At 46.2% G+C, this 14,063-nt stretch overlaps 2 protein-coding genes across 8 annotated transcripts in view; one reads left to right on the top strand and one right to left on the bottom strand.

Moving 5' to 3' along the window:
* Nucleotides 1–1,341: 1,341 nt before the first annotated feature.
* ZP4 (zona pellucida glycoprotein 4) overlaps nt 1,342–14,063 on the top strand; it is a 55,899-nt gene continuing 43,177 nt past the window's right edge. For 2 of the 3 annotated variants that reach the window (XR_013775162.1, XM_079312824.1), the window contains exons 1-11: nt 1,362–1,578; nt 1,912–2,033; nt 2,110–2,212; nt 2,755–2,910; nt 3,271–3,458; nt 3,625–3,722; nt 4,056–4,186; nt 4,376–4,565; nt 4,640–4,787; nt 6,050–6,128; nt 6,433–6,549. Coding sequence is in view for 2 of the 3 variants with exons in the window: in XM_079312824.1 (XP_079168950.1) it covers nt 1,380–1,578; nt 1,912–2,033; nt 2,110–2,212; nt 2,755–2,910; nt 3,271–3,458; nt 3,625–3,722; nt 4,056–4,186; nt 4,376–4,565; nt 4,640–4,787; nt 6,050–6,128; nt 6,433–6,549 (1,531 nt within the window). In the remaining variant the exon portion in view is untranslated. Of the gene's footprint in view, nt 1,579–1,911; nt 2,034–2,109; nt 2,213–2,754; nt 2,911–3,270; nt 3,459–3,624; nt 3,723–4,055; nt 4,187–4,375; nt 4,566–4,639; nt 4,788–6,049; nt 6,129–6,432; nt 6,550–6,659; nt 7,579–14,063 lie in introns of those variants that run through there. The other variant, XM_079312823.1, reaches the window with a different exon arrangement.
* The window catches only part of LOC306805239 (uncharacterized protein), a 29,574-nt gene continuing 25,177 nt past the window's right edge, over nt 9,667–14,063 (bottom strand). For 3 of the 5 annotated variants that reach the window (XM_079312825.1, XM_079312826.1, XM_079312828.1), the window contains exons 8-9: nt 12,304–12,423; nt 9,667–11,779 (exon numbers count right to left, since the gene is read on the bottom strand). In XM_079312825.1, the coding sequence (XP_079168951.1) occupies nt 12,327–12,423 (97 nt within the window). In that variant the 3' untranslated portion in view covers nt 9,667–11,779; nt 12,304–12,326. Of the gene's footprint in view, nt 11,780–12,301; nt 12,424–14,063 lie in introns of those variants that run through there. The other 2 variants (XM_079312827.1, XM_079312829.1) reach the window with 1 other exon arrangement.

The raw sequence follows: 14,063 nt of genomic DNA, 5'->3' as shown, positions 1-14,063 counted from the left end.
TCAGAGGAAGCATTTGGCAGTCATGCAGCAATTATGTGATTTGGGTGTGCACAGCATTCAGATTCTAAGGAGATGAAGCCTCCCTCCCTGCCAAAGTCCAAATGTGTTCCCTGGGTGTCCCTCCACTGTGGCTGCCCAGTGCCCAGGCAGGCACTGTGGGGAGCACAGTTGGTTCATGAGGGCTGCTCAAGCCTCAGCCATGTGGGCAGCCTGTCAAGATCCATTGTCTGCATCTCATGTTGTGCAGAGCTGCTGACAAGGGCTTAGACTTTGTGGGGCAGCCATCCTGGTTGGTGCATGAAGTTAGCACAGGTAGCCACTAGTAGAGGTAGTGATGTTCTTGACCAGCTGGGATCATGGCACCTTGTACAGCTGAGCAGCAAAGATGGGCTGTGGGCTGGAGAGCAAAGGAAATGCCTCCCTGGTGTCCTGATGCTGTACAGTGCTGTGCAGACAGGAGCTGGAGGGTCTGCTGAGGGCAGAAGTGTAAAGACATTCACAGTTCCATTACATGAATGCAGAAACATGTATGGAAAGATGGGCAATGAGGCATTCACTTGGTGAGGCTGTCTGATGTGTGGCTGGGGAGAAGGGTCTCCATGAGACCTTGCAGCTACAGGCAGGAAACGTTGGTTGCTGACAGGCTGAGTTTTCTCTGGGATCACAGAGGCTCCCCCTCCCTGTGTTTCAAACCCATCTTAGGGGCCCCACCTGCCTGTTTTTGGGGGCAGGGGTCCCAGAAAACACACCATCCTGCCTCTCTTAGCAGCCAGGCCTGAACCAGTCCTGCAGCTATCCCCACACAACCACATTGCAAATAGGGCTCTAAGTCCCCAGCCAAGAGTGTTTATGGGAAATCACCACTGTTTAGGTGTGCAAAGCCTTCTGAACTCCATGATTTCTCACAGATTTATGAGGAGGGCTGTTTCTGTGCTTCTATATCAGCACCCTGTGTCTGATATTTGAACCGTATAATCTTTAAAAGGGTAAAAGATCAGTGTCACTGAGTTTCTTGCACTCATGCCATGTAATGAGCAATTAGAGCAGCAACAGGGTGCATGGGGAGAAGCAAACAGATTTCCTGCACGTCCCAACTGTGGGAGCAACTCAGGGTAGGAAAAAAGGTTTGAAGACCCTCCTGGGGCTCTACGAATAGAGAATATGAATCTCTATGAATAGAGATCTGTCTCTTCACATTAGCTCAACTCTTGCCCTTTGGTTTTCTTCAAAGAGTGCTAGCAGACTCTGCTGAGTTCAGGTGAGGGCAATGCAAGGTGCTAAACTGCTAGGCTGGATCCACCTGAAACTAAAAGGATTTCTGGTCCCAGCTGGCTCCACAAATTAAAAGGGCTAGGCTAAGGGCTCTGCAAGTGAGCAGGATGGGTGCTGCAGGGCAGTCTAGGGCTGCATCAGGAGTTATGTTTTTCTGGGTGTTTCTTGGTCCCCTTGCCTTGGTTCTAGGGGCTCATGTCAGTGTTTTTTCTGATCCTACCCTGCTGAATTGTGGCCAAAAAAGCTTAGAGCTCACCTTACCTCCAGGCTGGGAAGGGAATGCTTCGTTTGTGCTGACTACTTGGGGTGAGGCAATACCAAGAGGCAATTTTAGCCTTATCTTTGCCCAAATGAAGAGGTGCATGGAATGAAAAGAAAGGAACAGGTTTTGATGTGAAGTGTTGCTGAATAGCTTCTGTGCATCTTGCATAATCAGGGGACTGTTTTTATGACACAGCAGTCAAGGACTTAGTGAAGTGCTGTGCCTGGATCTAGATGTCTTTGCTACTGGATTTTCTCACTGCTGTTCCAAACCCTAATACTGGCTAGGTCTCTATTTCTTAGAAAAGGTAGGATTGTAGTGGGTCTAATCTGCAATATGGGCTCTGAAGCCCCTGCTGCTGTGTCCTCTTTCCCTAGATGTTGAAGGGAAGGCACATGCTCTGCAGAATGACACTGGCTGTGGGCTCTTGGTATTTGGGACTCCAGATGGCTTCAGGAAAATATCGGTCTCTTATGCTGGCTGTTATGTCTTTGAGTGGGTGAGTGACCTTAGGGATTCTGCTGGGGCTGTAACTACTGCTGCTCTGGCTGTCCTGACTGGTGATCTTTTCCTAGGATCACAATTACCTTATACTGGTTGGGCTTGAGGAAACAGATGCTGCTGGGCAAAAGGTTCTTCATGAAGAGACGCTGCTCAGGTGCCCTGTGGACCTTCCTGGTAAGACACAAGCGCCTGTCAGAATCTCGTGGTGATGAGTGCCATTCCTTACAAATGGCTGTTCCTAGTCTGTTTGGGGGCTAGGAAAGAGGACTTTCTGCTGTGCAGAAAACCCCACAGAAAAGGGTCTGGACTTAGGAGCCACCAACTTGCTGGGGACTTGTGCCTCTCTGCAGGGTCAGCTGGTGAATGTTTGTTTTGTCTCCCAGCCATATTCTGGCTACATGAGTTCCTGCAAGTTCAGGGATTGAACCGGAGACTAGGTACAAGGATTTTCTTAACTACCAAGAGTTGATCTAGTTTATCTTGACAGATTTGATGTAAATCCGGTTTCCTGTACATGGCCTCAGGGGGAGTCTCTGTTCTATGGAAATTCAGGTCTCTCCTGAGCAGGCTTCCATCCCAGATCCATGTGTTTGACCCTCACCTGACTCTCATTTCCCTTGTATGCAGAGTCACCAGGGCACCTGAAATCAGTGTCCTTCATGTGTTTGTCCCCCTGCTCTTGTGCTCTAGCTGCAAAGCCCTGCTGTTTCTTCCAGCCCTGGATGCTCCAAGCAGTAGTGTGTGTTCGGCTGTTCCCAGCCAGGACCGGCTGCCCTGTGCCTCCCTGCCCATCAGCCAGGGAGACTGTGGAGCACGAGGCTGCTGCTATGACCCCAGAGACAGGGTGCAGCCTTGCTACTTTGGTAACACAGGTAAGCCTGGGCAGCTGTTCTCCCTCCCTCCTGAGCTGCTGCAAAACAGGATCTCTCACTTTGCTGGCAGGGCAAGCTGGGTGTGTACCACTCCTGCAGGTGGCTCGAGGCTATGTTTTTGGCTGTCAAGAATAAAATGTCTTGGTGAAGTGTCCAGCATTTTCCACTGTATTGCAACAGATCTGGTTTTGTGCCCAGCATCGTTGTTATTGTTGGAGCTGGTTTCACTTGTCTTGCCATGTAGTGTTAAAGGCATGTCAGCTTGCAGGACTTGCTGGTCTTGTCCTGGTTATGATATTAGGGCTTCTTGTCCATCCCTCTTACCTCTGAGCTCAAGACTCATTATATTTTTGTCTCCAGTGACAGCTCATTGCACACCAGATGGCCAGTTTTCTATTGCTGTTTCTCGAGATGTGACCCTGCCGCCTGTTGCCCTGGACTCGGTGCAGCTGGCCAGTGGACACAGTACTGGCTGTGTCCCTGTCCTGACAAACAATGCCTTTGTTGTGTACCAGTTTCCACTCTCTGCCTGTGGCACTACTTTTCAGGTAAGAGCTGCAGCTGTTGCTAGGCTGGAAAAGCTGGAACAACCTAACATGGCTTTGGCTGCTTAATGGATATCCTACAGTCTTCCAGAGGCCAAATGCTGTTCTCCAGCCTCATATTGATCCAGTCTGACTTTATCACAGTAATGGTGCCTATCTGTCATTCCAGATGACTGGAGACCAGGCCATATATGAGAATGAGTTGGTGGCAATCAGGGATGTGAAGACTGGGAGCCTTGGCTCTGTCACTAGGGATAGCATTTTCAGGTATTACTCTGGAGCTGATGTTGCTAGGTGTCACTGTGTCCAATGTCACTACAGAAATTCCTGCTTGTCACAAGCTCTGAATTCACATGAGGGCACTGGAGTAGGTTAAAGACTGGTATATCTCTAATTAGTAGGAACAAAGCTGGTGTTGATCAGTGACAATCTACAGATTCTCGAATCTAAACACTAAAGAAAATTTCAAGTATTTGTTAAAAGAAAGTGTTGGAAGAAGGGATATAACTAATTAAAGCAGATGAAATGTTGCCATATTGGAGAAAGGGGGTATCAGAGTGGCTTTTATTTGCCTGATTTGGAGCTTTCCTTTCCCACCAGGTTACATGTCCGATGCAGTTATTCCATCAGTGGGAGCTCTGTTCCCTTGAGTGTTCAGGTGTTCACATTGCCACCACTCCCTGCTGTGTCCCAGCCAGGTCCTCTATCCTTGGAGCTGCGTGTTGCCTCAGGTAGGAGAGGTTTGCAGGACCTACTCACACCTCTCAGTGCAGGGCTCTTGTCTCTGAGTAGCAGTGTAGTATTGATGGGTTAACACAGCACTGCTTCCCTGCCATGGTGGGAACTTACTGATAGGGCTGTAAAGGATGCCTATTCCTGTTCCTGCCTGCTCTTAAATTGCTCTTGGGTTTCTGTCCCAGATGGAAGCTATACTTCCTACTATACAGACACTGACTATCCCATTGTGAAGACTCTGAGAGACCCTGTTTATGCAGAAGTAAAGATCCTTCAGAGAACAGACCCAGACCTGATTTTAGTTCTGCACCACTGCTGGGCCACACCAAGCCCCAACCCTCAGCAACAGCTGCAGTGGCCAATTTTGGTGGATGGGTAAGTCACTTGTAAAAAAACTTTGGGTCAGGGCAATAACTTGCTCTTTCTTCACTGCTTACCTTTCCTCTCAGGTGCCCTTACACAGGGGACAACTACAAGACAGAGCTGATGCCTCAGAGTTTCACCTCAGGACTATTGTTCCCCTCTCATCATCAGCGTTTCACCCTCTACACATTCACCTTTGTGGACTCCACTTCCCAAGAGAAACTCTCTGGGCTGGTAAGGTCCTGTCCTGACTGCCTAGCTTCATACTGAAGACAAGTGAAATGTGTGAGCAATAGGAACAACTTCATAACTATGAGTCTCTTGGCCTCCTTGGGGAAGTGGGGCAAAGACTAAGAAAATCCCTTGCTGAAACAGAATGCCAAAAACCTTATGCCCTGAAGTGGTAGGGGTAAGAGGTGTCACTGGAGGGGTGGGACAGAAAATGTGACTACTAGGTGGGCAGTAGTTTACTTAAGCAAGTGCTGACTTGTCTGGTGAATTAGCCTAGTATGTGTGCTCTAGCTATGCTAACAAATATTCTCTAAACTACATTTCTTGGACAAAATGACTTGCAAATAACTCTGTGTGCTTTTTGAAGCAGCTGGGCTCTGAATCTCATCAATCTCCTCCAGTTAAGTCACATTAAATTCACCCTGCATGTTTGCTCAGTGCTGCTGGGATCAGCTAATACTCAAAACTGGTCTCAGCTGTATTTAAGGAGGTTCACAGTGAGGTGGTGCTCGGGCAGTATTCCCGGTGTCAGGGAGAAATCTGTAATGCCAGGTTTGCCCGAGTTTGAGTGTGTGGTGTAAGGTTTGGAAGCTGCCTTGGAGTGGACAGCAGAGGGCTCCAAGGCTGCAGCCTGGATGTGAAACAAGGAAAGCAGATCTTTCTGCCTTCCCCTTCAGGACCAGCTGGTTTGGAGCTCCCCATAGCAGCCCATATGGCCCTGTGACTTTGGATTTGTTGCTAAAAGTGTTGATAACAGATGTTCTTGCTGTTTGCTGAGTAGCACTTGCAGAACACCAAGACTCTCTTCATTCTGCTGTCTCTCAACCCCAAGTGAGTAGGCATGGGATAGGCTAGAGCCTGGGAGGCAGCAGAGCTGACTCAAAATGGCTAAAGGAATATTTAATGCTGCACGATTTTATGCTCAGCAGCAAGCATTAGGGAGTTCATCTTTGTGTAGCTGATGCTCCAACTGCCTGGGCACTGGCCTGCCTGTAGGAGCAGGGTAGGTGACTTGCTTTTACATCTACTGTGCTTTAGACTTTTTTTCTTCCCTCTCTTTCATTTAGTCAACTGTCTTTATCTCTCCAGCTACAGGTTTTCTTGGTTTTCCTATTCTTTCTCTGCCTGCTGGGGCAGAGTAGGGCAGTGAGTAAGTGGCTGTGTGGGTGCTGAGCTGTTGGCTGGGGTCAGTGCACCCCACTAGGATATCACCAGTCTCCAGAGCCTGCCTGAGGCACTTCAGGCTGTGTTCCCTGTTTCTCTAGGTGTACCTGCACTGCAGTGCTTCGGTGTGCCATGGGTCTGTGGAGGAGTCCTGTGTCACCACGTGTCCTTCCAGAGTCAGTAAGTGTCCTGCCTTCTGCTTCCCAGCCAAAGGGCACCAAGGGCCCAGTCCCCAAGCTGGGGAGCAGGAAACATGTAGCCTAGGAGTAATTCCCTTGAGGCATGGAGAGCTTGACAAAGCATTTCCTGCTCCTTTCCACTGACTAAGGGCTCTTATGCCAAAAAGACAGAGGTCTCCATGGCTCTTGGTTCTGTGTGGACTCGCAGGGAAACTGTGGCCTTCAGGGCTTCTTGTGTGTTGAGAAGCTCGCCTGGACAAAGTTTGCTACACCTCTTCTAACCTACCCTTCACATTGCTCTTTAGGGGGCAAAAGGAGTGCTGAGCATCCTTTCCAGGAGGGTACTTCCCATGTGTCCAGCAAAGGCCCTGTGCTTTTCCTCCAGGATGAGCTAAGACGGGACCCAGCCAAGGATGGCCTTGGTAAGTGTGGCAGCAGAGCAGGGGAAGAGGGCTGGTCTAAGCCTTTCTGCAGAAAGGCTGAGCCCCTAAGGCACCCCTGGGAGCATTAATTGGGGTGTCTCTCCCCACAGGAGTGGCTGTGCATGCTGCAGCCCCCTGGGCTCTGGGATTTGCTGCTCTGGCAACTGGGACAGCTCTGTGTGTGGTGCTTGTGGTTTCTGTGCTGTGGCAAAGGAAGGTGTCAGCAGCACGTGAAATCAATGGATTGCAATAAAGTGACTGTCAAACCCATTTGGTTGGTGTACCCCTTCCCCTGGAGACCCTAGCTGAATGACTTATTTGCAAGGCAAAAATTATCCCAGGTGCTGTGAAGCTTTCCAAGTTCATCTCACTCTGGAATTCTTCTGGTTTTGGTGTTATCTGAGCTTGTCAAGGCCTGGCCTGCAGACAGAGGCAGGATTGATGCTGGGTGGTGTTGGCATTTGTTAATGAGGATAGTGGATTTCAAAAGTAGTGACCTAGGCTCCATTCAAACACTGAGCAGAAGTGTAGCAAAATTCACTAAAAGCAGATCCTGCTGCTGCTTCTCTGGGGATGCAAAGCAGGTGTTTTGACTGCACTGAGGAGCTGGGAATTGCCCACTTGTCCCCAGGTCCCTGGGTAAGTTAGGGCTGTGCTCATGTGGCAGGACTGGAGAGCAAGGATGCCAAAGCACTACACAAATGGGTCTTCTATTGATGCTGTGCATGAATGTGCTTTTCTTGCCCTAGAAACCGAAATGGTGGCTTTTTTTTTTGGTTTATGAGAATATGGAAACATCTTTTCAACTGGAAAAAAAAATTAAAGTGTCTAGGTGGTTTGAACTTCAGGGAAAAAAACCCCAAAAACTTAGAGCTTAATCTTAAGCCTTCATGTGACAGCAGGCACTTAGGAGTCTTCAAAGGTCTTGGATTAAAGCTAATTTGACATCACTGTTGGCATAAAAGTACTTTTCTTAATTTTTAAACTTATTTATTTTAGGTGAGAAATAAAACTTGCTATTTTGAGCATTAGGAGCAGTTCAGTGTGGTGCTGTCAGCCCCAGCAGCTGGGCAGCACCCTTCTTTGCTTTCTGAGGGTGAAAACATTACAGCAAAATTTCAGGCTGTAGAGGGGAAATGGGGCTCCACCCCTCCTTCCTGCCAGCCTGGGGAGCTCTGTGCTTCCACTTACACTGAGATCTGCTTATAGCTGATGGGGCAGTCCTTGAAGGGAAGGAAAAATGCTGTTCTCTTTTTTCCTCTAGGGCTTGATTAGAAATTCTTCCTGTTAAGGGCAGGAGAGAAGTCTTCATTGTATTGCTTTGGGGCCTTTAAAAGGGAGGAGTAGCACACATGGAAGCAAAGAACTGATCAGTAACTTGCTTGAGGCAGCAGATGTTGTTCTTTTTAATTAGGTTCTGCTGATACTCTGTGATTGGAGGGTATTAACAAGTGGTTTTAGTTCCTTTCTTCTTCCAAGAAACTTCAGGAGTAATCTTATGTTTTTATTTTTCTAGTAGAAATGCTTTCTCCTGCTACTGTCAGGATAACCAGTGATCTTCATCTTATGTGCTATCAAAAATCTAAGCAGAAGAAAAGTTCCAAGTTGTATAGTGGGAGGGAGAAAGAGATCCCAGGCTGGAAAAAAACATCATCTGAAGATATGTCAAACAGCCTTCTCCTTTGAAGCAGGCCTCTGGCAACTAAAGACCTTGGTACAGGTGGAGCTCTGTCTGGGAAAGCTGAGTGTAAACTCATCATGTGCCTCATGACAAATCTTTAGTAGCAGTCTGTAATGTTAATTAACTGGGCAATTAAAGAAGGAATATAAAACACACATTCTCAGTGCACCAGGCAGGGTGCTCTGGCACTGGTCTTAATTGAGTGTGCATAAGCCAAGACCTAAACACCTCCTGTCTGCTAGTGGAGGCTTCCTATGCCTCAGTAAGGGAGACAGAAATATTGGCTTAGAGGGCTTAGATGGCTGTGTGGATGCTGAAGGGGCTGTGAGAGTCAAGTCCCTGCTGCCCTTTGGGTTACTGAGCCATCCCAAGTGGCAGGGAGCCCTGGGTGTGTATCCTATGGGAATTGCATAGATTCCCCTGCAGGGACTGTCTCTTTTTTGGTGCAGAGCTCTGTGTAGGAGGCTGGTATGATGCTTAGTGTAGGGTACATGCAGTGCTAAGTGGAGGTGGTGAGCAAAGAAATAAACTTAATTCCTTTATGCAGTCTGGGGAGCCTTCTGTGTTTAAGGCTTGCTCTTGGTCCTCAGCTGGCAGGAGGGCTGTGAGCAGCAATCAGAGTTGTTCTTGTGAAGCACTGGTGAAAGGTAACCTGGATGTTTCCTCTGTATTGGCCCTGTGTTCACTGTTCTCCAGTGCCACTGGGTGTTAGTGGCTCTCATGGCTCCTGCTATGCAATATTTGCTCCTGCAAAGAGTATTCTTTCCAGCTTCACAGATGCACTTCTGGCTTACTGTTTTTCTAGGCCTCTCTCTTCAGTTGAATTTCATTGACTTTCACCATTACTTTCTTTTGAATAGCTGTGTGTCTCTTTGTGTCAGCCCCTGTTTAGCTTCACTCAGTCTCGCCTGGTTATACAGCTCAGTTGAAGCTGTTGGGGGTGCTGTACATAGTGGCTTAGACACCTGCAGGGGAAAGGAAACTCCTCTGTCCAGGAGGGTGCTGCTGGCTGGGGAAGAGCAGCTGAGGTCTGCTATTTGAGGCTGTTGTGTGGTGCTGCTACTGAATCCAGATTTTTCAGAAAGTGCTGAGCATCAGCACACTTTGTCCTACTGTCCTCATTGATTTTTCTTGCAAGTGCTGTGTGTGCTGTCTGTCTGTGAAAGCAAAGCCCAGCAGCAGCACCTAGTAGAAGACTGTTCAAAATTAACCTGTTTTGTTATACTTGAACTTTCAAAAGGCTCTCCTTACCCTCTAGATCTTTGAGAACAGCACCTGCTTCCAAACAGCAGACTTGCTTCTTTGACAAAGCTAAAGATGTTCTTTAAAAGCTTGGAGGTAACAATTCCTTTCTTGAGTAGCCATGCTCACCTAACACCCTTGGTAGTTGCTATACTACAAGCCAGGTGTTCATTAATAAAAAATCTGAAAGCAGCTATTATAATAGTGATACTTTTATTAAATTTCTTATGCTTGGATTACAATGGATCCTGGAGTGGAGAACTATACAGTATGTTACACATTATAAATACATTTATTTCTGAAAATAAATGAACTTATTTAATATAATGCTATAATAAAGAAGAGTGCTAGTTCATCTTAGTTAAAAACAACCAAAAACAAAACACCCAACAAACTTATACCATGAATAAGGAGGGTTGTAGAAAATATCAGTTCATGATGCTATGTCTTAAAACACTTTAAATTCAGTTTACACTGATTCACATTCTGTACAGTCTCTGTAAAAAACTTGGAGGGATAATGGAGGATGTAAGTAATGCAGGATTTTTATCCCCTGTATTTATGGAGATATACAGAATATTCATAGAATAATCAAGTCATAAATCTTTCTAGCTTTGGCTGAAGCTAGCAAGATATACAGTGAATAACCAAGTCCTGCAGCAGCAGCTACAACTGAAACACTAAACACAGCACCTATTTTAGGGTGCTAACCTTGAGTCAGCACAGCCTTTTTTTTTTTTTCTTTTTAATGGGGGTTTGGGTTGTGGGGCTTGGTCATTGTGTTTGTGGGGGTTTTTTGAGATGCTAAGCAACAACAGGAGCAATCCTTGTGAGTACTTGAACCCTGCCCTCACTCATCCCTGCAAACAATACTGGCTCTGGCATGGCTGAGATCTCTGAATCCCAGAAAAGATCCTGCTCTGGATTGGAGGACTCCAACAGCTCCAGCTGTTGTGGATGAGCAAGGGAAAGCATCTGTGGCTGAAAGACTAAGCCTGCTGAAGCTGATCATTCCTGCCAGCGTGTCAAATCTTGGTTCTCAGGCAAGTTGGAGTTGGGGAGGGATTTTTAAACAGCAATTGCTTGACTTATAATTTATGGGGTAGAACAATCCTTTATTGAGGCAATGTTAGCTTACTTAAATATTTGCTTCATGTGTATTAATTATTTTGCTAGTACCTATAAGAGCTGGTGTGCGGAGACCTCTGCAGCTATGGGATGTTCAGAAACATGCAAGTTTCTGAACAAGTCAGAGAGCACTGGACATGTGGCAATAAGGCAGCCACCAACACAGTCACAGCCTTACACAGTTGGTGTATCCTAAAAGAGCCCCAGATTACAAAGGAAGTATTTGGATTACTTTCCCTTGCAGCCTTGCTCTCCTTTCCTTTTCCCAGTAGAGAGAGTGTGGCCAGAGCCATACAGCAGCAGGACTGTCCCACCTGCACAGACAGAGCACTTCAGTGGAACTCTGAAGTGGGAAATCAAGCCTGGTATCCTGTCCCCCATCAAAAAAGGAAAAGATGGATTACAGAATGGCTGGGCTTAGGGCAGAGGCTGTCCCTCCAGTCTGTGGAAAGGCTGATTCCTGCAGTGCTGCTTACTCTGGTCTTTACAATGAGTGTGTACTATGCCAGCTTCTGTGCAGGGTAGCACCAGAGTCCAGGGACCTCTGCAGAAGCAGCAGGCTCACAGGATGGGAAGATAGTAGTGAATTCAGAATGACCTTAGCTTTACATGCTTTGTTTTTTCTCTTGGATTCCAGTGAAATGGCACAGCTGGCCACAGGCTGCTCTGAAGGGAGGAACTGTGCTGGGGACAGGGACTGCAACTCTCCTCCCCAGAGGGTGGAGATTGTCCTTGCAACAGCCACCTCTGCCCTGGGCAATGAGTCTCTGGCACTCCTCTAGATGATGCTATGTCCCATAAAGCTAATGTATATTTCAGCTGGGGAAGTCCCCAGAAAGTAATGGCATTTTAAAAGCTTCAGTGTTTCAGGTAATTCTGTTCCTAACTCAAAGAAGAGGAAGAATTTCCAAATCTTAGAAGTCCCTGTTGGTTGTGTTGCCAAGATGCTAACAGCAGTTTTCATCTGTAGTTTGACTTTTTAAAGTACGCTTCAGATTCAGGAGCAAAGCCATACACAGCTGAGCATGTATCTGCCCACAGACCCTTCTCAACATCCCCCTTCCTTCTTTCCCTTCCAGCACTCAACTCTGAGTTGCTCTGTTGACAATTGTAGTATGTAGATTGCAGAGTAACCCCAGGATTCTTGATTTTGTGTCCTTTGGTTCTCGCCTTGACTTTCTGAAACAGAAACATGCAATGAATGTGATATTAGAGAGTTCCTCTGTATTTAACCTATGAGCTGAGTTGCAAAGGTGGAAGATGAAGCTGAGGCCGGTTTTCTTTTAGTCTTTATTATGGAAAGAATGTCTCTTTCCCAAGACATCTTGTTGGCTTGTTATTTGGAAGTCTTTTAACTGACTGCAGATAAATTAATTTAGTGCTTTTTATGTTTTGTAAAAAAGGCTGTGTGATGTAGCCTGTATGACTACAGTTGGCTTTAAATTGTGGGCTAAAAAAACACAACAAACCAAAAGCTGGGTTTGGTTGGTTAAAAGTCTGGGGGACTTTTAAAATGAAGATATATGGGCTAGTCCTCAGTAGGCATCAATCCACATCATTTGCATTTCAAAAATTGGACCTGTTTCTGTCTTTGCAAGCTGGAGTGTGTCTGGATAAAGGAACAGGACTGCCTCATTTTTGTGCCAATAAGAGATGAAAAACCCCAACCCACAAAGAAACACAGGCAGCTTTACTTACTTCACCTTGCTCCATTTGACTCAGGTAATCAGAAAGGCCACAAGTTTTCGTTCTTTGAGTTTTGTCCCAGAACAATCATGGAGTTCCTCTCAGTTTTCCTCAGCTCTGAAGACATAATATCTGGCCTTAACAAATGGAAAAATACAATTGAATTTGACAGCAGAATGCATGGCTGCGTTCTTAACATTAATGTGCTGTGCATATGAATCTAAACTATACCAAATGCAGCTTCCCCCTTTCCAGTCTGAAATTCCATATCAGATGCTGTCCAAATATTTGTGGCAGCAACCAAAAAGAGAGCCCAAGATGCAGCATTTGGCAGGGAGCCACATTGTAATGGATGAACACAAACACAATTTTGCTCAGAGCAACCAGTATTTTCTGCCCAGCTGGAAGACAGGGGATATACTTGTGGCTGAATGTCACAGTTTTCAACTCAAAGTCCTGAGTAATGTGGTGTAGACTCTTTATTTTGTGAACTGCTATATTGGGTTTTTTCCTAAATGTTGTACATTTTTATGTTCTAGTCTGCTCTCACTTCTTTTACAATGGACTGTTCCATCTTCTGCCTTGATGTTCTTTAATTCTTTGGTGGTTTCTCAACCCTGAGCACAGGGTAGAGAATACCTTAGTATTAGTCTTCCATGTGAAGAGCATCATTCAGATGTGAGTCTGAGGTTCTTGGGCCTTTTCCAACTTTTACTACACAATATTGAAAATGGGGTTTTGTGATGTTAGAACTGCTGTCCTTGCTAGCTTACTTTACACTAACAAAGTGGGCATCATACAGCAGCAAGTTTTTGGTGGCTTCAAACTGAAACTATCATCTTTACCACTGTATTTACCACTCATGCCCATTTCTATGGCTCTGCATTAAATCTACAGCTCCCATAGATACCCAGGTGGGTCAGGAGGGGATTGCCCAAAGCTTCCTGCATTAGATCCTGCCCTGGAAAATAGAGGACCATGTGCTGCTTAAGTTCACAACACCATCATGAAGTCAGTCATCCATCTGTTCTGGTCCTTTGCACAGAATAGATGCTGCTTTGCAGGAGCAAACGTATTAGCAGGAAAAAGAAAATGAAATGAAAACCTGAGCCTGTTTAGAACAATGTATGACAAACCACTGAGTCTTGTGCCAGTATGTTTACCTTGGCAGGCCTCCCCTCTCTCCTGCTAGAAGAACCAAGTTCTCTCTGCTATGGGAATTCTTTTGTGGATGTTAAAAAAGAGAGACAGAAAAGAAAAACAACCACCCTGGAGTAGATCATTCATCATACACAAAGTAGGAGCATGAAAGCGGATTTGCTTTGACCTAGTTACAAAAACAAAGTGACTTTCTCTAATTGCCCAAATGAGTCAAGTGGGACTGGGTGTCAAAAGCAACAAATCTCTGACTCCTTCAGAGCTGTATGTTAATACAGGGCACCAGGCTCCAGCCTGTTCCAGTGCAAGACCTGGAGCCCGAGACAGTCCAGGTAAGCAAAACCCAGCCAACTCCATATGTCTGCATGTACAAACAGGACCAGGAGCCAGGACAAACATGTTTCATAAATTATAACAAAGCCAGTGGCTTTAAATGCTGAGAATATCAGGGTTTCAATGTTTGCTTTGCCAAGAGCTGCAGATGAGTGAGACTATTGCTTTACCATTCTCACACTGCTGCAGGAAGGGTCTGTCTTACTGTCCAGCAGCATCTGTTGGTCTGCCATTGATTCACAGGACCCTGAGAGCAACTGCATATCCAAACTGCCACACGAACAAG

Source organism: Erithacus rubecula, assembly GCF_903797595.1.
Source record: "Erithacus rubecula genome assembly, chromosome: 9".
Taxonomy (NCBI): Eukaryota; Metazoa; Chordata; class Aves; order Passeriformes; family Muscicapidae; genus Erithacus; species Erithacus rubecula.
This window is presented reverse-complemented; position numbering and strand designations above follow the sequence as displayed.